The sequence below is a fragment of the Phaseolus vulgaris genome, chromosome 4 (assembly GCF_000499845.2).
Source record: "Phaseolus vulgaris cultivar G19833 chromosome 4, P. vulgaris v2.0, whole genome shotgun sequence".
Lineage (NCBI taxonomy): Eukaryota > Viridiplantae > Streptophyta > Magnoliopsida > Fabales > Fabaceae > Phaseolus > Phaseolus vulgaris.
In genome coordinates this window covers 45523947-45548282 of record NC_023756.2, presented here as the reverse complement: position 1 = coordinate 45548282, position 24336 = coordinate 45523947, and the positions used below count along the sequence as shown (strand labels likewise).

General features: G+C 30.7%; 4 protein-coding genes across 5 annotated transcripts; 1 reads left to right on the top strand and 3 right to left on the bottom strand.

The window, feature by feature from the left end:
• Positions 1 to 4729: 4729 nt before the first annotated feature.
• Positions 4730 to 6875, bottom strand: LOC137837962 (NDR1/HIN1-like protein 13). The gene is made up of 3 exons (XM_068647148.1): positions 6327 to 6875; positions 5473 to 5658; positions 4730 to 5378 (listed from the first exon to the last, which is right to left on the bottom strand). Exons 1-3 carry the CDS (start codon positions 6747 to 6749, stop codon positions 5094 to 5096), a joined length of 894 nt encoding a protein of 297 aa, XP_068503249.1. The 5' UTR covers positions 6750 to 6875; the 3' UTR covers positions 4730 to 5093.
• A 5686-nt stretch (positions 6876 to 12561) lies between these two features.
• On the bottom strand, positions 12562 to 14252 carry LOC137837970 (uncharacterized). The gene is made up of 3 exons (XM_068647159.1): positions 13841 to 14252; positions 13122 to 13453; positions 12562 to 12926 (listed from the first exon to the last, which is right to left on the bottom strand). The coding sequence occupies exons 1-3, from the start codon at positions 14130 to 14132 to the stop codon at positions 12723 to 12725; spliced, it is 828 nt and encodes a 275-aa protein (XP_068503260.1). The 5' UTR covers positions 14133 to 14252; the 3' UTR covers positions 12562 to 12722.
• Positions 14253 to 15558: 1306 nt separating this feature from the next.
• Positions 15559 to 21598, bottom strand: LOC137837968 (2-oxoglutarate and iron-dependent oxygenase domain-containing protein CP2-like). Of its 2 annotated transcripts, none has more exons than XM_068647157.1 (9): positions 21142 to 21598; positions 19109 to 19156; positions 18811 to 18987; positions 18550 to 18700; positions 18372 to 18458; positions 17946 to 18070; positions 17427 to 17545; positions 17161 to 17272; positions 15559 to 15959 (listed from the first exon to the last, which is right to left on the bottom strand). In XM_068647157.1, the coding sequence occupies exons 1-9, from the start codon at positions 21409 to 21411 to the stop codon at positions 15924 to 15926; spliced, it is 1125 nt and encodes a 374-aa protein (XP_068503258.1). In that variant the 5' UTR covers positions 21412 to 21598; the 3' UTR covers positions 15559 to 15923. The 2 variants fall into 2 exon arrangements, with proteins under 2 accessions (XP_068503258.1, XP_068503259.1); XM_068647158.1 differs by having other exon boundaries at positions 15559 to 16997; positions 21142 to 21588.
• A 706-nt stretch (positions 21599 to 22304) lies between these two features.
• LOC137837967 (probable protein phosphatase 2C 8) lies at positions 22305 to 23479 on the top strand. The gene is made up of 2 exons (XM_068647156.1): positions 22305 to 22662; positions 23203 to 23479. The coding sequence occupies exons 1-2, from the start codon at positions 22421 to 22423 to the stop codon at positions 23360 to 23362; spliced, it is 402 nt and encodes a 133-aa protein (XP_068503257.1). The 5' UTR covers positions 22305 to 22420; the 3' UTR covers positions 23363 to 23479.
• The last annotated feature ends 857 nt before the right edge of the window (positions 23480 to 24336 follow it).

Sequence of the window (24336 nt, the reverse complement as noted above, 5' to 3'; positions counted from 1 at the left end):
CCACAAATTTTACTTTTTATAAATTAGATAGAAGTTGAAATAGATATGAATATACCAAATTATGGAGAATGTGGTAAGGAAAGATTATATAATTTTATATTTTATGTATAAATGTTAAAATTAAAATAAAAGAATGTTGTAATTTAATAGGTTATATATATATTTGTTTTTTTGTGTTGTGTATTTTAATGATGTGGATATGCAAGTTTGTAATTGAAAACGTGAACATTTATAAATTAAGTTATATTTTATTAACTTTAATTAAGTTTAACATATAAAAATTATTAATTAACTATTTAAAATTAAGGAATATATATATATATATATATATATATATATATATATATATATGAGAGAGTAAGTGTGGGTGTGTGTGGCAGCATGTGCATGGGTGTGTGAGTGTGTGTTTGCACGTGTGTGAGTGAGTGTGTATCAGCATTTTTAACTAAACTCATTTAAATTGATTTTATTTTTAATATTTTTTTATTGTTTAATGTGATAGATAACAAGTTAAACTAACATAATTATGTTAATAGAACATGTTTTTTTATACTTAAAAGAATGTATTATTAATTATTTTATTGTATTTTAAAATAATTAATATTTAGCGTCGGTTAAAAGTTGACATTACAATAAAAATTTGAAATTAATTAATAAATAACTTTAAATTTGTGTTGCAGATTGTTTGACTATAAAATTATATATGTTAATTAATTACTATCAATTTTATAATATTGTCTCTTTTTTAGCATGAGTTAAGCTGACTCCTTATCTTAGTTAAATTGATTTTATTTTATTAGATGTGACTCTATAATAATAATATAAAACTAAACTCTGCAAATTTAATAAAAAGATAATTATTTTGTAAAAAAAAGTAGATTCAAAATACACATATACATCCACCTATACCTATGCACTTTTTACATTTCAATTTTACATAATAATACATATATTCTAATTAATTATTTTCTAACAGTGTAAAAGAATATTTAATATCAAATCATAATCACTATGATAACAAAACTTTGAAAAAAAAAATATTTTACATTTATGAAATTCTCATTATTTATTCAATATTTTATTATGTATTATATATAGTATTAATGTTTAAATACATTACATTAGTTTTTTTTATGTTCTTTTTAAAACTCTTAAAAAAATATGAAAGATAAATTATGTTTTCTAGATAATATAAATTTACACAATTAATTATAATTTAATAAATAAATTTATTAACGCAAATTTACTTTTTTATAAATTACGTAGAAGTTAAAATAGATCACGAATATTAATCTCACTTAAATAAGAATTTATCATGAGAATGTAAATTAGTGCTATCTTTAAATTTTTATTGCTTATTTAATATTTTACATATATATATATATATTATTAATGTGTCTAAATACATATACATGACATTAGTTTTTTTTTTTAGTTTTTTAAAAACTCTTAAAAAATTATGTATACTTCTTGAAAAGTGTGGTTGTGTGTGGCATGTGCATGGATGTGAATGAATGTGAATGTGTGTGGATATGTATGAGCGTGTGTAGATATGTGTGTTTGCTAGTGAGTGCGTGTATATTTTTAACTAAATTCATTCAAAATGATTTAATTTTTAATATTTTTTTATTGTATGGTGTAATAGACTAACAATTCAAACTAATATTAATAATTATGTTAGTAGAACATATTTATATACTTAAAATATTATTATTAATTATTTTATTGTATTTTGAAATAATTAATATTTATTAAAAATTGATATTAGCTATAAAAAATTGAAGCTAATTAATAAATAACATTAAATTTGTATTGCATATGGTTGACTATAAAATTACATAGGTTAGTTAATTATAGTTGACTTTAAAATTTTGACTCTTTATAGCGTAACATCGTGCTAAGACTATGTAAAGTTAGTTACATTGACTTTATGTATTTATGTCATCAAAATTTTCAAAATTAGATGAAAACTCAATTGTGTGTTATTTAGCCCACAAATTTGCTTATAAAAAAAGTGTTGGAATATGAGGGAAACCACCATCGCCTAAGAAAACGAAGTCACAAGTAAGAGAACTAATGTAACTCGAAACCATAAGTCTTTTTACATCGTCTATTATAATGGAATGAGATTAGAGATCTAAGGTTAGAAACCCAAAAATTTCAACGTTGATTGATTTATTTTTTCCACTTGCCATTTGCTTTTGCAATTTTGTTTTTCATGATAGTGATTATAATATATGTACCCAAAACAAATAAATTCAAAGCGGAGGTAGGGGTTACCAAAATCAATGCTTTTATAAGAAAACAAAGCCACAAGTAAGAGAACCAAAATGGAATGAGCTTAGATATTTAAGGTTAGAAACCCAAAAATTTCAACGTTGATGGATTTGTTTTTGCCATTTGCCATTTGCTTTTGCAATTTTGTTTTTCATGATAATGATTATAATATATGTACCCAAAACAAATAAGTTCAAACTGGAGGTAGGGATTACCAAAATCAATGTTTTTCTAAGAAAACGAAGCCACAAGTAAGAGAATCAACGTTGTTCGAAACCAGAAGCCTTTCTACATCGTCAATTATAATGGAATGAGCTTAGAGATCTAAGGTTAGAAACCCAGACGTTGGAGGATTTGTTTTTGCCATTTGCCTTTGCAAATTTTTTTCATTATAGTGATTATAATATATGTACCCAAAACAAATAAATTCAAATTGAAGATAGGAGTTACCGAAATCAATGTCGTAAATTAAAAGTTAACAACAATTCATATTTAAAGTCACATGACACACAAATTGTAAGACTAACGTAAAATTATCTTACACAAACTTAAATAAATATTAAAATTTTGTTATTAGCAATAGCTAAATTTAGAGTCGGCCAAACCAACTTTAAATTTATCATATTTAATCTTATTATTATTTTTCTTTTAATTTCAACTTAGAGTTGATTTAATTGATTTTTTTACCAACTCTATCTAAGTGCATTCGCATTAGAAACATTTGTTGAATTATTCATTAAATTTAGCATTGAAGTTGATACATGCAAGAGTCTGAATTTGTAGTTGTGTGTACAAAACATGTAAATTATAGGGTACTTGCTTAAAGAAATTGATTAGGTTATAGGAACTTCAAAAAAAAAATAAACAAATGGGATTTTTTAACATACTTAAAATTGACTTAGGATCATAGTTAGTGGAACATTACCAACTTAACCTAATTCAAACGACCACAAATTTGTTTATGTTAAAGTACAAAATGAGATTTTGTAAAATATAACAATAATACATCCTTGAATTTCACTAAATCATCCTCTATGCAAATAGTATATTTGTAAAGTCCATATTAATATATTCATATGCTTAAATGTTTAGTTTAGTTAGCAAACAATTGAATCTATGTGGTTGAAATAGTAGAATAAAGAGGCAAAGTTGATAAGGAAAAGTAATGATTCCATGGTGCAAAGAGATTGATATTTCATAGATTGGGGAACAAACACAATCTATCTCTTTGTGTTGAAGAAGACACATGCATGCACCAACCATTTTCCCAACAAAACCTTTCACTTTCAGACCAATTAAGGTTTCTTCCACCCACTTACACATTTTTTGTCCTTGTTCTTAAACAGTATAAATTATAAAAAGAGTATTTGGAGTATCTCCAACTATAATCTAGAGTAATAACTAATTAACACTTTTTTTTTATATAAAAAACATAACACTTAAAAGAGGTTAAAAATGACCACAAATATCACAAATGGAACAATGGAAAGAGACATCTATATGTTCCTCATTTTTTCCCATGTTAACCCCCATTACCATTTTCTACCTCTTAAATTCTTTAAATTTTTTATTCATAAAAAAAAAACAAAATAAATAGTTTGACACTGCTAAAATAAATACTTCCACTTATTTTAATCATATTTTTCTATATTCAATATAAATTATTATATTATTAAAACAGGTCATGGGAGTGTTTTATTTTATGTGATGTGAAAGAATCATTTTTCAAACAAATGTGAGAACTAGCAATCTCTAAAGAAAACGTTAATGGGTGAGCATCATCCAACTCAATTATCTCTTTCCTAGTTTAAAGTTGAGCTTGATGAATTTGAATGTATTATAAATTTAATATATTTTTAGAAGAGTTTATGGTGTTTTTCAAACTATTCCAACTTTATTTTGTCTTAATATTCTCCTAAAAGTATAATTTTTTAAAATTGTTTTCTATTAATAATAAAGCGTTATTTTTACTAAAAACATTTTATATAATATTTATAGTAAATTTATTAATTTTAAGACATCTATTTATAAAATATAGTTTAATTTAAATTTTTTATTTTATATTATAACTACAAATAATAATAATAATTTATTGTTTAAAATATAGACCAAAATTACAGATTTTTAGAAATAGTAAAAAAAATAGAAATTATAATGTTGTTTTTAATAAAAATTTAAAAATAAATTTAATGTTTTAGAAACATAAAATATATTCAATTTTTTTATATATTAGATAAGTATGAAAAGTAAGTAAGTAAATATTTTGCAAAAAGGATATTAAATAATTCTCTTCTTGAGTAATGATGAATTGAAAGATCCAAGAAGACCCATTGAATTGATCTTTATGATGCACTGAACCATGATGACTCCACCATCATAAAACTCACCTAACAGATAAAAACAACTCTCAAAAACCTATAATTACACCATAATTACAAGGACAAAGATGCAATTACAACAATTAGACTCAATGAATTCAAATTACCTGTCACTTTTACAATTAATAGATTAAAATCAGACAAATAATCAACACACACACATAAAAAGTCTTCTTGAAATGACCAATCACAAATCCACAATGTCACATTTCTCTACCCAACCCAACATCATGTCTTTGTCTTTCCGCAATTTGAGGCAATTTGTGCAGCCAAATACTCCCAAAAACGCGTCCTTGTCTGAGCTGTTACCTCCATTTCTTCCCAAACATCAGAAGAATCCATTGAACATAGAATAATAATGTTCTTATTTTTATTTTATCTTTTCAAATAATTCTTTTGCATGTGCATTCCACATAATCTCTACCACATGTGTATGTATCAATCATGTCTGCAAGATTTTTTGAGAGAAACTGGAGAACTGAGCTTCTTGGGATCCAAAGTGATGGAACATTGAATGGTTTTGTAGTACTTAGGCTTCACCAATTTCCCAAGCACATAAGCCCTAGATCGTAGGACAAAGTTTAGGTTCAATGGCACAGGCACTGTGGGCATACCCGTTGTGCTACTTAGGCTAGCACCACTTCCATATAGAGGGATCCTGTTACCCATCACTGCTACACTCACCAACCTTTGGCTCCTCCTAGACTGATAAAACTTCTTCATCTACAACAACAACAACAACAACCAGTTCCAACGTTAGAAAAAGTGAAACACCAAACATCTCTGTGCTGTGTTGCTTGGTTTCCATGAATCTTACATTGCCAGAAGCAATTACGATGTCTGAATAGGAGAGTTCCACGGGTGTGGCTGTGACATGGACCCCGAAAAATGTGCCTGTGTTGCGGTATGTGAACTTCAAAGTGGAATTCATTGTGATCATATCGGTGGCCACACCAGTTGGATCTGAACCAGCTTGTACTCTAACATCATCAAACTTTATGCTCTGCAAAATGACCCAAAAAATAGACCCACTTCAGATTTCATCCTAATAACATCAAATTAATCAAGAGCTACACTGTTCACTCCAAAAATGACATTTCGAACTACAACTTGGCCCACTTCCGATTTCGTATTGATCAACACACAGTTCATGTTTCATTCTGAGATTGAAAACTTCACCAATGCCCACTTCAGATTTCGTCCTAAAACTTCAAAATTGATCATCACCAAGCTCGTATAAATCATTCTAAAAAGAGAAAAATTACTACCAAGATCCAGTTCACGTTTCATTGTAAAATTAAAAGATTGACCCGCTCCAGATTTCATTCTAAGTACACGAGATCGATCAAGACTCACTTTGTGTTTCATTCTAAAGTTTAAAAGTTATCCAGACCCAGTTAAGATTGCATTCCGAAATTCAAAAACTAGGAAGACCCAGATCAGATTTCATCCTAAAAACGCGAAATTGACTGTAATATTTCATACTAAAATTGAAAAACCATTAAGCCCCAGTTCGTATTCCAGTGTAAAAATGAAATTTTTTGACCACGAACCATCTCAGACTCCATCCTGAAAACTCAAACTTGATCATGCCCCACCTCACCATCCACCCTGAAAAGCTCAAACCAAGGATCAAAACCAAAAAGAAGCAGAGACAAAATGGAAATAGACCTTGACGGAGATCTTGGGCTTCATGGGTCTACTAGCCCCCCAGAGGATGAGCGAGAAGAGGGAGAAGAGAAGCAGGAACCCAACAACAAAGGCGAGAAAGTAGCAGCGACGAGGGAGCCCATTGCGGCGATCATCACCTTGGAGAAGGCCTTCCTCTTCAATGATATCGATTTGCTTCCAGGGCTTCAGATTGTGGCTGTGGTCCTTCTTGGAGAAGCGCGTGGAGGAGGAGTGGCGCGAGTGGGGAGGGGAAGCAACAGGGCTCAAAACAGGGGTGGAGTGAAACGATGTCGTGGCAGTCTTCTCGCCGTCGTGGGAGTCCCTGGAAGGACTCTGAACGTAGTAGAGAGGGCGGCGAGGAGGGGAGCGCGTGGGAGAAGACGCGGCAAGGCTTGTTACCTCAGAATCTGTTTTGGCATGCATCTTCTTTCTCTGTGTTCTGTTTTTTCTATGTTGTTGTTATTGTTTGTCTCTGTTAATGGAAGTGTGTGTTTGTTATGTGTATTTGGTGTTTGGTTATTCACCACTGCACATGTGTGATGGTGAAGATCTTCTTCTTGTTCAAAGGTCTTTTTCATTACTAATAGTAAAAACCCAGATTAATAAATTAAAAAAAAAACAATTCAAAGTTATATGAGTATATTAAAAAAAATTAGAACAGAATAAAATTTTCACTTAAATAATACTAAATACCTCTTTCAACTTAAAACGACATTCTTTTAACTTGAAGCTGTTCTTATAATATTTCTATAATAAATAAGAATAATTAGTTTGTAACTGAGAAAGCGACAGAAATTATTTAAAGCAGTATTTTTCTTAAATTTGTATTAATTAAATATTCCTTAATCAGAATAAAAAACATTAAAATATTACTGTTTTGGAACACCAGGGAGTAATATCTTGAGATGCCAATTAAAGAATGTAAAAACTAAGTTTTTTTATTCTTTAATAGGTATCTTAGGTTAATATTTTTTAATATTATAAATATCATACATTTTAACCTATTTCAATTAAAAAAACCTTTTGAAAAATTCTAACTAGTTTTAGAGAGATATTAGTATTTTCCATTTTTAAAAACAATGATTTGGATTGGATGGAAGAATCTTAACAACTGGAGATTTTAAGGTGTTGAGTGTGACACATTTTTGTATATTTTAAAGTACAGCAACATGCATACTGTTTCTTCTCTCATCAGCAACTAATATTTTTAAGTTTTATTATTCATTTCATCTTTATTGTTAGAAATTATATTATCTTATTTTCTTACATTTTCTGAAATAAAAAATTACTACAAAATTAAAATTATCAATAGAAAAGTCCTAGAATAGAAGATACCTAGTGGATGTGGATAATTTTTAAAGTAATAATAATAAATTAGTTTATAAATTTTATTAATAATAAAAATTATTTATATATTAATACTTATTTAATTTTTAAATTATATATAATTTAGTTAATATAATGATTTTTTTAAAGCTTATTTTTATTTAATAATTTTTTTAGTAAAATTATAAAAAAAAACCCTAAAATTAGTCATTTGTTTAAGAAGTGAATATATATTTGACTTTAAGAAATTGTGGAAAAGTAAATATGAGTATCTTAATCAAATTTATTATAAAAATTTAAATAGTTTAGACAATGTCATAATCTTGCATTGAAAGCAAATATTTTGTGATGAAGAATGACATTAAAAGTCAACTAAACTTGCAACCAAACATTAGTTTTAATTTTTAAGATTAAAGAACAATGATGGTTCATAAAGTTTTTCTTTTTACCAAGTCATATATAATATTCCCACCCAACACCACGTTATTTGTACTTTATAATAAGAGGGTAGTAATAAAAAAATGTGAGAGAATTATTATTAAAAGATTGCCTTGTGAATGTTGGTGTTAAAGAACATTTATGCTTTATTAGATCAGAAAGAAAATAAATTAAAGATAATAATAATTTAAATAAAGGAACATAGCACATGGAAAGAAGAAAAACAAATTGGAAATAGTTTAGAAGACAGCATTTAATGAACCGACAGTGACATTATATAGATGTCAAAACCTTGGAATAATATTAATTAAAAGAAATGAGAAAAAATGTGTTAATATATTTAAGGTTTAATAGCTTTTATCTCTTTATTTGTTATTTTTTTTTAATTTAATCTTAATTTTATTAAAATTAATGAAATAGTTTCTTCTGTTAATGTTAACGTTCATATAATAGCAAAATTGATTGTTGTGTAACGTTGATAAAATTAATTGTGTTGTGATTTAACGGTGCTATTTGTAATATATTGTCTAAAATTGAAAAAAATTATAAATAAAGAAAAAACTATTAAACCTATATTTTATATGAATATATTTGGTTTAAGAGATATGAATAGTAATATTTTGGAGATTGAGATGTGTTCGTAATTGAATTTAAAATTCTATTGTTATAACTATGAGATTGAGATGCAATCCGTAATTGGATTTATTTTTTCATGATTATAATTTTAATATCGAAATTCGTAACTGAATTTGAGTAATTTAATTGAATTTAGAAATTAATTTAAACTATTATGGAAATAATAAAGTTTTCCAATTATAATTTTAAGGCAAATGCTCCCTGCACCATATTAATTTCAACATCCACCCAACCTATTTTTGAAAATATCAAAATGTCACTTCAAAATTACGAAAATAACCTTAAATAAAAAGAGGATGTAAATAAAAATTACTTCTGAAACCTTTTAATCAACAATATTCTGGATTTGGATATCTGAACATATTTTTAAATTCTGGAAATTTTTATCCTGCATTTTCAATTTTGTGTTCCAGATTTTTTTTATCTAGAATATATTTTTTTATTTTTTAATTATATTTACTATTCCAAAATTTAAAATTCAGAACAAGGGTAATTTTGGGAATTTAAAAAAATAATAAGGTGCAGGTTAAATTTGATATGGTGCATAAAGAAATTGCCTAATTTTAAAACTGCAACGTGTTTAAATTTAAAATAATTAATATCATACGAAAAAAAGTGTAATACGTATGAGGTAGCGTAGCGGTACCTAAGTACCAGGTAGCGATACCTAGGTACCAGGTACCAGGTACTAAGTAACAGGTAAACCTAGGTAGCAGGTAGCAGGTAACAGGTAAACCTAGGTAGCAGGTAGCAGGTAATAGGTAGCAGGTAATATGTAGCAGGTAATAGGTAGCAGGTAATATGTAGCAGGTAGCAGGTAGCAGGTAGCAGGTAGCAGGTAGCAGGTAGCAGGTAGCAGGTAGCAGGTAGCAGGTAGCAGGTAGCAGGTAGCAGGTAGCAGGTAGCAGGTAGCAGGTAGCAGGTAGCAGGTAGCAGGTAGCAGGTAGCAGGTAGCAGGTAGCAGGTAGCAGGTAGCAGGTAGCAGGTAGCAGGTAGCAGGTAGCAGGTAACAGGTAGCAGGTAGCAGGTAACAGGTAACAGGTAACAAGTAACAAGTAAAGTCTTTTGGAACCCCTTTTAAATACCAAGGTTTAAGAACCTTCATAAAATATCATAGGTTTCAAAACCTTTGTTAAATATCATGGGTTTAAAAACCTCCATAAAATACCACGAGTTTCAAAATTTTCATAAAATGACTTGTCGTTTGAAATAACCCTTCAACTCCATTTTCCACCATCTTTAATGATCATCATAACTTCTCTCTTCTACCACAGACACACTACTTTCCAATACAGACTCAATGGCCGTTGACGACAGTCATAACAAAAAATCACAATTCAGCCACACTTATGTTTATTATACTAGATAGAAGAAACTAAATAACACAACTATTTTCTTCTTACTCCTATATTGCTTCTTCCATCACTTTACTTTCCCAACTTGGGTCACAAGCCACTGTTATATAGCTCGACAACAACTAATGTTTATCAGTACTTTATATATCCTAAATAATTGCATTATCAGTTAGATGTGGGCTTTAAAACCATGTGTGTTCTTGACTAAAGATGGCAAGAACATATTGCGAGGAGAAATTAACTTTATTACTTCTCATTTTCACATTCAATTAATTATTAGATACATTTTAAAATAAAGACCTTAATTTAAAATGTTTCAAAATTATGAGAATTAAATATTAACAATTATAACTAAAAGTAAAATTGCACATAAAATATAATCATATAAGCTAACTACCATCAATCATAAAAAAAATGCAAATACTGTTGAAATACTTATTATCCAAGATTAGTTGTTGAAATACTTATTATCCAAGGTAATTTTGTTGAATTTTTGAAATAAATTTATGAAACTTTAGAAAACTTATTTGTAATGTAGAGTTACGCTTTCAAAATTTTAGAGAATTTAGTTATAACATATATTAAAACTATATAGTTTTTAATTATTTATTTATAAATAGATTCAATTATATTTATTAAAGTTTGAAAAATGTGGAGTGTTTTATTGAGGTTCTACAATAAATCTTTGAAATTTAATGAAGGTTACTAAAACCTTCGTTTATTGAGATTTTAAATAAACATTTGAAACGTAACAAAGGTTGAAAAAACTTGCGTTAATTTGCTAAGGTTGTAGAATAAAAGTTTGAAACTTATTGAAAGTAAAAAAAAATCTCTGTTATTTTGCTTAGATTTTAATAATAAAACTTTGAAATTTAACGAATGTTAAAAAAACCTTCATTATCTTACTAAAGTTTTAAAATAAACCTTTAGAATTTTAATGAAGGTTAAACATTAAGAATTTTTCTTAGTGTAAAAAATAATTGTAAAAATGATAATTCAAAATAAATTTATTTTGAATAAACCTTTAATTTTTTTTTTCGTGGTGTATTAATCCAACTTCGATCCATAGAACTGCTAAACTAAGAACCAGTGCGGACTTAAAACCAATGCGTTCAAAATGAAATCATTAAAAATAAATCAAAATTGCCGAAGGTCGGACACCTCCGGACTCAGAACCAATGCGTTCAATATGTCAAAACAATATATAATTATTGAAAATTAAATCAAAATTGTCGAAGGTCGGACACCATCATTTAGCTATTGTAATTCTTTTCTTGATAGCGGGTCACATGTATAGAACCAATTAGGGCATTGGTCACAATATAAAAGACATTTTAGAGGCACATAAAGGTCCATTTATAGGCCAGGGTCATAAAGGTCTATATGAGATCCTAACAACGTCATGGCATGCTCAATTATCTATTAATCTAGCTATATTAGACTCTTTGACCATTGTTGTAGCTCACCATATGTTTTCTATGCCTCCTTATCCATACCTAACTATAGTTCAATATATAGAATCAATATCTAACTCAAAACAAACACTTTCAAAATATAGTTAATAATATTTAATATATAATTCAATAATAAATAAAAATATACTAACCTCAAAAGGGGTGTGGTCGCGGGACTCGCAAAGGGCGATGCGTGGTAGGGGTGACGATCGCGAGGGCAGGTGGCACGGCTCGCAGGGCGGTGGTTGCGGTTGCAGGGCGTGGGTCGCGGGGCGGCGGTCGCTGGACGACGGTCACAGGACGCGGTGCTGGCAACGGAGCGGACGGTGCTAGAATGAGAAAGGGAGGCAAAGTGTGAGAATGAAGATGAGAGTGTGAGAAAGAAGTGAGATTTGTGTGAAAATGAGAAAGGGAGGCAAAGTGTTTTGCGCATAAAAGTGCAAAACAAATTCAAAAAAAATGCAAAAATGCAAGAAAATTCAAAAAAATTACGGAACTGCCACCGCCTCGTTTTTTACAATGGTTATCTCCAAACCGTCTTTGAAGAATATCGTTGATGAAATATTTTGTACTAGTGTCTGTTATTTTGCTCAGGTTTTAGAATAAACCTTTGAAATTTAACTAATTTTAAAAAAAACCTCCATTATCTTACTAAGGTTTTAAAATAAACCTTTAGAATTTAATGAAGGTAAAACATTAAAACCTTTTTTTCTTGTAGTGTCAAGATAATTGTAAATTGATAATTCAAAATAAATTTTATTTTTTAAAAACTATTTATTAATAATAAAACCTAATTAAATTAGATATCAATAATATTTATTTATAAAATAATATTTAATTTAATTAATATAATGATTACTTATTTTTAGTTTTATAATTAGTCTTTATTAAATAATCTTTTTAATCAAATTTTTTGTACAAATCCTATCACACACCAAACACAATAATATAAATAATCTAAATGGTGAACATAGCTCAAAAGATAATACATGAAACAACAAACTTTTTAACAAAAGGCAAATTGTTAAGTATAATTTTCCTCTTTTATATATCATAAAGGTATACTTTGGCTATAATAGAATCATATATACATATATAGCCCTTTGTATAAAAATTCATCAAAATTAAAATAACCAAAAACCCTAACTAGTCATATATGAAAATTAAGTAGGGTTTGGTTAAAGGATCTATATTCTTATAGTTTGAGGTGGGGAAAGGGAAGAGTATTCACAATTAATTCCTTTCCCATATTTTGCTGCAATAATGGGTCTGACATCATCCACATCAACCAGTTTCTCCAGAAATGGGAGCAAATGAAGCAGAGCATGGTCTGTTGGATCACAGTACCAACTTTTGATAGGAATTCCATTGTGAACATGAAATCTAAATACCTGTCATAAGAACAGATTTCAAGTTTCAGTATAGGGTTTAGGGTTTTCTAAAATAAACACTTTTTGTAAGAAAAAAATGTCAACAGCACATACACTTTGACACACTTTCAAGATTGCATGGTAGATATTATGACAGTGGAAGAAAAAATGAAGAGAAAAAAAGATGAACAGAAGAGGAAGAAAGAAATAACATACCCCTGGAGTGTTGTCAATGATGAACACTTTGGCTAGGTCAATTCCAAGAAGTGTGAGATCCTTGAAGCAGCGACCATCTATCCATTTGCATGATTCTCTGTACATTCTTCGCGCAAAAACCTTATTATGAGGATCAAGAATATCAAGCAATTTTGCAGAATATGCGCTTTGACTTGCTGTGAAGATTACGACTTCAAACATCTCTGATACTTTTTCTAAAAACTTTTCAAGATAAGGTCTCTTTCTAACATACACAGTTTTCTCTCTATCAGTGAACACTGTAAATGCGAAGTCAGCATTGCATGGCATCGAAGAAGAATGAACCAACGTTTCTGTGTATCAACAAATCACATATGTATCATAACATTGTTTCTTTTATCAACAAATGATCCAACTCATATACAAAGAAACATAGACACCCTAACAAGATAATAACTTTCAAAACAACTACTAAAAAATGAACCCTATACAAGACAACCGCAACAAAATTGATAACATTCATAAGAAAAACCCTTATATCATAAGATTGTATAGTAATTTGGATGGGAAAAAAGTACCAGATATTGTTTTATATCAGAAAAAAAGTGAGAAGATACGAAGAACTCCACAAAACCTAACTAGCTAGGTTTTCTGATAGAGATTAATCTCAGAGATGTTATATAAAAAGCAAAATTGTAATAGATGAGAAACCCTAGAGTTTAAAGATAGAGGAAAATTACCATCCAAATCAAGAACAAGGGTTATATTCTTCTTTTGGGTTGTTTTGTGGCTAACCAATGAAGGCAATGTGTCTAAAGAATTCTTAGCAAATGTTTCTTGAGAGTGGTTGGAGTTGATGACATGAAGTTCTTGAGTAAAGGGAATGATCTGAGGGCAGAAGAGATTATTAAACCACAGAAGATCATAATTTTGTTGAAACCTTTCACACGATTTTCCAAAGTTGCAATCTGCAGCTCCTAGTAATGTCTTCATGAGAGTGGAAAACACCATATTTGGCTCTGCAATGTTCATAAAATGTGTCCCAACAAGATCTTTAAGGTTTGACTGTTTTCAAATAGAGGTTATATATTATATTTTCTTGTTATGATTTTGATATTGAGATATTATCTATTGTTGGATTTAAGATTTTCTTATTATGATTTTGATATTGAGATATGATCTATTGCTGAATTTAGGATTTCCTTATAACGAAATTAAAATTTGTTTGTTAACTAACTATAAAATTTTAGGATTCTGAAATGTTTTTTTAACTGAATTTTAAATTCTTCTATTGAAATTACGAATTTATATTGTAACATGTGGTTGAGACCAAACTTTATATATATAAACTTATTGATTTGTAGTCAATATTGATATTATAATTGATATATGATAAAATATTTTCTAAGAAAATAATTTTAGATATTAACAGTTGCGGAAGGAAGTGAGATAGTATAAAAAATATAAATAACAGAAAAGTCTGATTTAAAATAACAGTCCATAAATATATGCTTTTATTTTATTTGAAAAGCGGAATGATATCTTACCAGTGTTATTCAACAAGATTTTATTTTCTTTTATTTTAAATGATGATTTTTAAAATTATAAAATAACAAACCCTTTATCTTATAAAAAACTAAAGATAATTTAATGATGAATAATCCATACCGATATAATACCAACACCATAAAAAAAGGTAAAAATTGAATTTTTAATCATGAATATAGAAGTGACCTTACACTATAAAAAAATCATAAAATATAAAATATAAAAAAATTAGTAAAATATGATTTGTAAATTAAGTAATTTTTTAATATGATCTTAAACAAGCTAGTAGGTAAACCTAGTGTTACGGACTTATTGTTTTAATCAATTAACTATAAAAATATGCTTATTAAAAATGTTTATTCTTTTCATAACTTATTAATACCATGAAATTAAAAATTAAAAAAGGTGAAAAATATAATTTATTTCTCTTAATTTCTAATCTGGAAGGGAAGTGCTTTCAGGAATTTTACGAAAACATCTTAGTTCTTTCTTGTTTCCTTCTTTTTCATAGGGGAGTGAGAAATATAAAGCATAGTTGGTGCATCTTTCCTGAATGATCAAAAAGTCCTTTGCACATGTCTTTACCATCAATAGAATCCTCATTTCTGAAGAACCCAATTGTTTCAACCTTCTTTATATAAGAAAAACCACTTCTAAAAAGTTACATATTTATTTACATTTAGAAACAAAAATTTAAAGCAAAAGAAAAGTATAATCTTCCTGAAAAAAAAAAACCATTTATATAGTTATATAAGTTACAATTATAATTTAAAGTAAAATGTGTCATTTCATAATGGAAAAACTAAATAAAGAAAGTGTCTCTAAAACATAAATCACCTTTTTTAAAGCTAAAACACGTCTTAAATGCTAAGAATAAGCTTACCATTCATCCATGGCTCACCCTAAACTCTACCAAAAATTAATAAATAAATAAATAAAAAACAGAAAATGCAGCTGCTACAGTAGCCAATGAACCTCAGAAAGATTTCAGTATACACTAATTACAGTCTACATCTACATTTCTGGACATGTTTCTGCGGTTTAACGCATTTAAAAAATGGCCTATATAACCAGCTCCTCCTTTCTTCGAAGACAATAAATAGGCATCCGAAAAACCGCACAACTTTTAAGGAAAACTCCAAGGTTACTCAGAAAACTATCTAAATACAGCAGCTATATTGTACAAACACCTGGATCAGGAATCATATAGCGTACCAGTATTAACAAATGATTGCAGGTACAACACTTTTACAATGATCCACCGAGTAAAACAGATTATGCAGTGGATTCACCTTCCCTCCTGAACAACTCCTGTAATACCATCAGATCAAAGTTATATTCCACAACCTCGGGTATGCATTTTTAAGCATACTGAACAAGAACAAACTTATGTCAGAAAAACTTCTCAGTCTAACCATGAAAACTTGAAAAGTCCAATTTGCTTTAATCCTTAAACTTCAATATATGACTAAACCCCGTGGTGAAAAAAGTACACGACTTTTACTTTAAGAATATGAATTCTAATTCAATTTGTCTTTTACAATCCTATATTTAAACAAGTTTTACACAGTTGACAGTTCCTCTGTATCTCAAGTAATCCGAAAGTATTATTACTTTGGTAAGCAGCTAGCAATCTAGGAGCAATTTGCCAACACAAGATTGGAAGTCAAGTGAATTGGCATTTGCTTATGACAGTGGCTTCAGTAGGAGAGTAGATCATGTCTCCCATTGCAGGAGAGGAGATTTACACCCTTACAGATAATATAAATTATTTCATTAACAATTATTTATTTAGTTATCACTTTCCCATTCTACTTATCCCTCTTTGTTGTTTTTCTCCTTTCTTCTTTTCCCTCAACGTCCCTGTGACAGAAGCCATAGGCCGCAGCACTCCCCCTTGTCTATCCTTCCTTCACTTTGTTCCCCATATTTTCTATTTCTATGTAATTTCCAAGCATACACACAACTCTACAAAAAAAAATGTAACAACGTTGACAAGCAAAGCAGGAACATCAAAGACATCCCACACCCTCCTCGTCACTGCAACACAACCAAACACAAAAGTTTCTCTGGCTAAAAAAGGTTTTCCCTTCCTCAACAAAAGCACTGAGGGTTGATCAATTGGCTTGTATGCAAGTTGAATCCCAAAAAAATCTGTCAACAAGGAAACCAAACAAAACCTTGAAATTTACTTTGTGGAAGTGGGGTAATATTGAATTATGTGCTATGTTGGAACAGATCTGGATTGATTCATGTTCACTGCTTGAGGGAGTAACGGGCGAGCAGGAAATAAGGTACAACAATGATGCTTTCAGGCACAGCAGCAAGGAGAAGCATCTGTCATTGATGCTGAGGAAGAAGTGGCCACCATAAAAATTGAGATGGAAATTGGTTACAAAGAAAATGGGGAAACAGATGGGTAGAGAGGGAAAAAGAAAAAAACAACACAGCCTGCATCTTCGACCGTGTTTAATGCACATGCATTAAACATTCAGATTAAATAAAGACTTACCAATTTGGTAGCAGCAATTGTTGAGCGTTGCCTTTCCTTTTTCTCACGACTGCACTCGCCACACCAGCTGGAAAAATCTTTTTGATACCGTTTCATCTCCCTAAAGACAGAACTAAAACAACATACAAACTTCGTACTTAATTTACCGATGGAGAAAATGAACAGAAATCAGACGTGTGATTTCTGAAACTAGTGTGTAGACCAGAGCAATTTAATACGAAGCAAACTCAAAATCATTAGACAAACTGAAGCAAAAAGTAAATCACCTTCTGCACCACAGAAGTAGGTTGACCCGATTACCGGATGTTGTAGCTCTAGCACCATGGCGATGACGACCACGATGAAGCACAGCTTGTCCAGGAACATGAGAATAATCAAAGATCTCCTACTTTCAAATAATGGACTCCATAAGAAAAGTGTACAACCAACTATGAGATGTAGCAAGAAGCAATGGTCCACAAATCTCCTTACAATAGTAAACAGACAACACTAACTAGCTTAATTGAAACAAACACAGAACATTTGGATTTGCTTTCACTATATATACTGCTAAAACTAAACGGAAAAATAGAAATATGATGTAAGGGTGACAAAAGTTAGCACCTAAAGCATCTTGGTGAGGACAACATGCATAGTTGACACACAGGTGTTAATCTTCTCGCTGATTGAGCATTACTTGTTTAGAGAAAGTAGATCATCATACACTAACAGTTACAAAGAAATATCAGGCATTAAATCTTCCTAAGACCAATACAATTTTATATTATTCAATCACTGTGACTCACCTCTGGACGACTTCCAGTATTTACATGTTTTTCACATCGTATGCCCCGAAAAAACAATTCCCCTCCAGAAAATTGCTTACCCAAGCAAACATTCAAGGTTACTTCTGAGTCATCCACATGGAAACCTACAGATGCAAGAGACTCTTAATTGTAAAATACATGAGACATATTAACATGCAGCTGTATTAACCAGTATATCATATGAATGCATCATCATCAAAATATTTGTTACCATAGTAAAGCATTTATGGTCTCTATCCAAGCTTAGTTTGAATTTGAAGCTTCAAAAGAAGTATTAAATTGTCTAATTTGATTATTAACCACAAAACCCCATAGTATAATAATACCATGATGTGGGTTCATTTATTATATATTATGCAATGACCTATGGAATGATAAAACAAACACATCAATCAGAAATCTTACCCAGGTCAACATCTCTATCTTTACCATATTCTACAACAAAACCATGATGAGAATCCAGGGTTGCCCCACCAACTTCCGCAAATAAGACTGTATAACAAATAATAGAGTGACTGAAATGTCTTATGTGAATGAAAAGAATGTCAAACTTCCATGAGATTATAATACAGTCTTCATTTACCTCTGGATAAAGGACGAATAAAACCTTCCATAAGCTTGTCAAGCATTGTTTCAAGTCCAAAGTCATCAAGTACAGCACCATATTTATTCATTGTATTGGGACGCATGATCCGAAACTTTGTTTCAGTCACCCACTTCTCAAAATTTTCAATCTAGGGAGACAACAAATAAATTTTAACACAGTCATCTTTTTAAACCTTCCAATTTAAAAGATAACCCACTGCTTATATCATAGGTAATGACAGTTAAAATGATTAGGTACCTCAGATAGCAATAACTCACAAAAGTTGGTCTGAAATATGTCAAATAAAAAAATGCCTGGAGAGGGTTCAGACATTATACTTCTAAAGCTTTGCTCAGTATTATCATTAATTGCTCTCAGAAATGAAGGGACAAAGAATGTAGCAGGATTCACAGAGTACAACTCCCGATGAAGAGGCTGCAAATTGTGTTTAAGAATCTGTAAGATTTTCTAAGAAATACAAGAAAGGAGGAGGTGGCATAAACAAGGGAAAGATTGTTATGAATAATCATACTTCACATATTGTGTTATTACGTACCTGATAATTTTCTATTATCTTCTGTCTGTATTCTCTATGCTTTTGAGACTGCCAAAGTAACAGAGAAACTATCATATAAAAAAACACGAATTAAAATAACAAAAAGACACAAGGATGTGTTAATAATGATTAAGACAAAGATTATTTTTTCAGAAATGATCAATTATTTTTCAAAAGTTCTCTTAGACAGCAGGACAAGATATGCAATTATTTCTTCAAAATAAGGTGAAACAAATTTAGACTTATTTTCTTCTGTTTTTCTTGGTTTTCAATTCGATCTAGATAGCACAATATGAAGCTTAAATGTAAAAATATGAGATTTCATGTTTCTCATATTTATAGGGAAGGAATCATTGTGTTGATAAGCTTGCATGCTTTGGTGTAAAAGAAAGATGTAAGCAATGGTGGAATGACATCCCAGATTTTTACATATATGATTTCTATAGGAATAGGTGTTCTCAACCCTACTATAGGTTTGTTTCTTGGGTAGGTTTGGTATAATCCCTCTACACTTTTGTATTTCTGTTCATTATTTTTATGTTCTTTGAATATGCAGCAAATGATTGATGTTGCACAAAAAAAGCTGCTTACAAGAGTCTGATCGAATTTGAGCAAGTGAAGCTTTAGCAAATAGAAGCTGGTCTTAGAAAAAAGAAGTGTAAGGAAAACCCGGTGCTACATAAGCTAAAGCCATTAGAACACTTAAGGCAGATAGAATTACAGATAGCCGGTTTAGAATAGTAGGATAGGATGCCAACCTAGTTGGGATCATATGTTATATAGTGATGCTTTTGCATACTCTATTTTTTTTATATTAAAGAAATTAAACCTACTAATATAAATGGAAAAACATTCAAAGACTCTTTCTTCAAATCCTGTCCGTAAATATAACATAAGGAAGTTAATAAACTAAACCATTACAGCATAGCATGAAAATGTTATCAAAACTTCTCATTCCCATGAGTTGTTCTTCCTCCCCATCATCCTAACCTCAATTTTCAGAATTTAACTAGAAATCACAACGACACAAAATACAATGCAGACATCAGGATAGCAAAACAAGACTTGCCACAATACAAAATATAGAATTAATGTAACAAGCAAATCCAGAATCAAAAGAGGGAATCAAAGTTGAAGTATTGATCATAAGTTGTAGTTTAAATAAGAAAACGCCACAATTTATCAAAGAATTGTAACATTCCCTCAACAGTTATTGGTATAAAAAAAATTAAAAAGCTAATTATAAAACACAGCTACAAGCATTTTTAAGTTTCCAAATGAGTATGCACAACTCAAGCATGGCCACTATTTTGAAGTATTAGAGTCAGAACTCAGACCAGTGATCACTCACTCTGGTCAAGGGGTTGAGTGAATGGTAGAACCCGTGAGTCACTAGTTAAATAGCATGAATTGGTATATATTAAGAATTAAAATTTATAACCTATAAATTGTATACTAAACACACACTGAAAAATCACAATACTTTAAAAATCTCCATACAAACACATATATATGCAATAATACATGTAGGTTTAGAAGATTTTACTTTAGATTTAGAATAATGGTTGAGTAAGAAATTAATAAAACAACTAAAAGATAAAAAAATTCTATATAATCAATAATATAATAGTGGAGAAATTTTGACCTAATCATATAGAGAATTCGTAAGTCAAGTGATTTAAATCAGATAAATTCGCTGATTAGGGGGATTATAATAATTAAATAAGTAGTCAAATAGGTGAGCCCAAATGAATGGAACAAATTGGCTGTTGTGGGCAAATGTGTTATTATAGAGACAAATTAGATCACTGATCTAAGAAATCATTCTACTATGTTAACATAAACTACCCTAACTTGACACACAAGTAACAATTCCCCCACCTAAAACTAAAAACCCCAATCCCTCACCTCATTTATACAAATTTACTTCCATTTCCCAAACAAATAAACAAACATTTAAAACCAAAAACAACTTCTAAATTCACAACTGCTAGCAATGGAAAAAGAAATCAAGGCCAAAATGAGAAACACACTCTGCTGCGTTCCCCGAGGGGTAGATACTTGAGCAGAATCTCGCGCATGAACTTGGCCTTATCGTCACGAGGCACGTTGAGCATGCTCGGAGGGAGGTACCTCTCCAAGGAGCTGAAGATGTTAGGGCTGAAATCCAACTGCAGGTCCTCGTAGCCATCTGGTTTATGCTCCTTGTTAGGGTTCAGCCGCAGCCTCAGGCTCGCCGCCGCCACGGTGCCGTTTCCGCCGGCGCTCGACGTATCACGGCGGTCGCTGCCGTGTAGCGACATCCTCGGAGCGGGGTAAGTGAGCTACGAGGTGGGCATAGGGAAGAGCGGAGGGAAATTAGGGTTTTGTCGGAGAAGAAGCGAAATCGGAGTTGCAGATTAGGGTTTTGTTGAGTTACGTTGGGGGAAGAAGATGAGAGAGTTATTAAGAGAAGTGATTGGGTTTTATAAATGAACTAATTAGTGAATGAATTTGGAAACATAAAAAACATTTTTTTATTTTTGTTTTTGCCATGGGGCCACTGCTTTGTTGTCTGAATAAACACAACAAGGAAATACTGGGGAAAAGTAAATGCATTATCATTATTAATTATTAATTAAAACCTAGTATTATATTAATATATAAATAATTTATTTGGTTGTTGATTTCAGTTTGATAAAAATCTCATAAATATGTATAAATTTCATTTATTTCACTTCTCAAATTTTTTTAATAATGATGATAATAAGTAATAATCATGAAGTTTATGTAAAATTAGGTGAAGAAACCCTAACTAACCCTAGAATTTGAGTTTAATTACTCAGGTAGTTGAACAAATTTTACTTTCTAATATTACTTACGAAGCTTAGACACTTCTTTTAAATGACTGTATCCGTGATGAACACACGTATCGGTGTCGACATTCGTAGATATTCGTAAGACACCTATCGGTAAAGTATTCGATTCAAAAATATATTTGTTGAATTTTTTAAAATTTTAACACACAATTTATATAATATGTAGATCCGTGTCTCCATATCTTACATTTTAAAAATTATGATATCTCCGTGTCCGTATCACTGTTTGCTACATAGGTTATACTCTTTCCTAGTTTATATAATCTAGATTTATAAAAATAATATATAAAAAATCTTAAGATTAACAGTGAAAAACTAAAAATGCAATTAACTAGTTTCTTGTAAAGAGTGGTTATTGATTGACAGCAGCAGTGGCCAATAGAAATGAGAGTACTTGATTTCTAGGGTTTGAAGCCCTTTCCCATTCGTTGTAGCAAAACAAGGGAAGAAGAAAATGAGCGAAAGCACAGAGACCCAGAAGCGTGAATGTGCCGATTCAGAGGGCGAGAAGGATGGTGTTGCATCCAAGAAGCCAAAGATTGAGTCTTGTGCAAAGGGTTCCGATGATAATGGCGTAAAGGAGCCATCTTTCCTCGTTGAAGCGGATGCCGCCGAAGACAAGGGCTCCAGGCTCACGATGGAGGATGCGTGGGTCGTGCTTCTCGATGCAAGTTTAGATTATCCTGGAAAATTGAGGTTCTTTTTTCTTTTGTTTAAGCTTATTTATTGTCATATTCATGTACTAATTCCATGAAGTCTATTTTCAAGAACCAGTTTCTTGCTTTTTGAGAGAGAAAAAAGGTGTGATGTTTTTATTCTTCTAGATTTAGGGATTTCTTTTAGATTGGAACTTTTTAACAATGTGAGGACATGCGATACACGTTCATATGTTTACTACACTGTCAACAGTGCATTGTCACTGCACTTTTCTCTCGTTAGATATATCAAATTCTTGTTTCACTTCGTTGTTGTTTATGTTGGTTATTTGTTGGGTAGTTTGAGTGAAAGGATATGCCAATGAGAATGGCGCACGCTAGAGCAATCAATCAAAGAGTCTAGGTACATTAAAATAATAGTTGAAGACAACCAAGACCTTTTTTGAAGTTCTTTTTAGTGTTATATGAGTTCTTCATTGGTTGTGCTCATGGAAGAATTGCTATTCAAGTAGCACTTATGTGTGCTTGTGGACTTATTGTGTACTTGATTTCTTGGTAACTCTGGCTGTTTGGTTTTCAGATGTGCACATTTTGCAATTTATGATGGACATGGAGGGCGGTTAGCTGCAGAATATGCTCAAAAGCATTTGCATAGGAATGTTCTTTCTGCAGGATTACCACGTGAGTTGGTGTGTTTACTTGGTCTAATTTTGTGTATACTTTATCAATTAGCCACTTAAGGCCGCGGCAAACTGAAAAATCTATTGAAAGTTATTGCTTGGCTTTGGTTGTTATCTGTACAGCCATTCTAACCGAGTTGCATTGTTTGGAACTCAGATTTATTTATCTTTTGGTTGGTTGAGGCACCAAGAAATAAGACACAAATGTTAATGATTTAGAACATGTTATCAATCTCAAATAATGGTGTGAGTTGGCTGACCCCAAACACGCTATAATGATATCAGAGATGTAGTGTGATGACTGTTATTTTTTAATTTTTACAGATAGACTGAACAATTTATACCATATATATAAATACTAAAAAAAAATACTCAACTTTACCATAGTATTAATTGAAGGTAAAAGTTCACAGGTTTCAAGATAAAAAAACATACAAGTAAATAATAAAAGTCAAGGCAACAAACTAAATTCAATCCGATTTCTAATTTGAAATACAAGACATCTTTAATATTCAATGAAAAGCAGCTGGGATTGGCGTTGCACAGTGAAAAGAACAGAGGAGGCTGATAATTTGGAGTTTACAATGGGTTCAAAGTAGAGAAAGGAATGGAATGTGAGTATTTCCAGAAATAATGCCAGAGGTGAGTGGGTGTTAGTCGAACAGTGGGTAGGGGTGTTACTGTATATCAAAGGGTGGGAAACTTCAAATTAGGGATTTTTGAAATTACAGAAATGGGAGAAATCTCATTTTTTTCCCTCCTAATGACACTGTTTTGAGGGCAAAATGGGTTTTCAAATAGAGCCTCATTGATGTGGCTGGGCCCTGATTGCAGCTTCAACTAAAAAAGGCTTCACATTTGAAAACTGAGGTTGCCCGTGGCTGCTCCTCACTACTACACTACACTACTATATATAGTTTACTGTCGATAACTTTGAGAATTAATCTTTTCCTTCAGAAATAAAGGATCAGCAGCATATTGCAAGTCTTGAACCTTGTCTCTTTGGAAAATAGTCTAAAGTTCCCTCAGTTGAA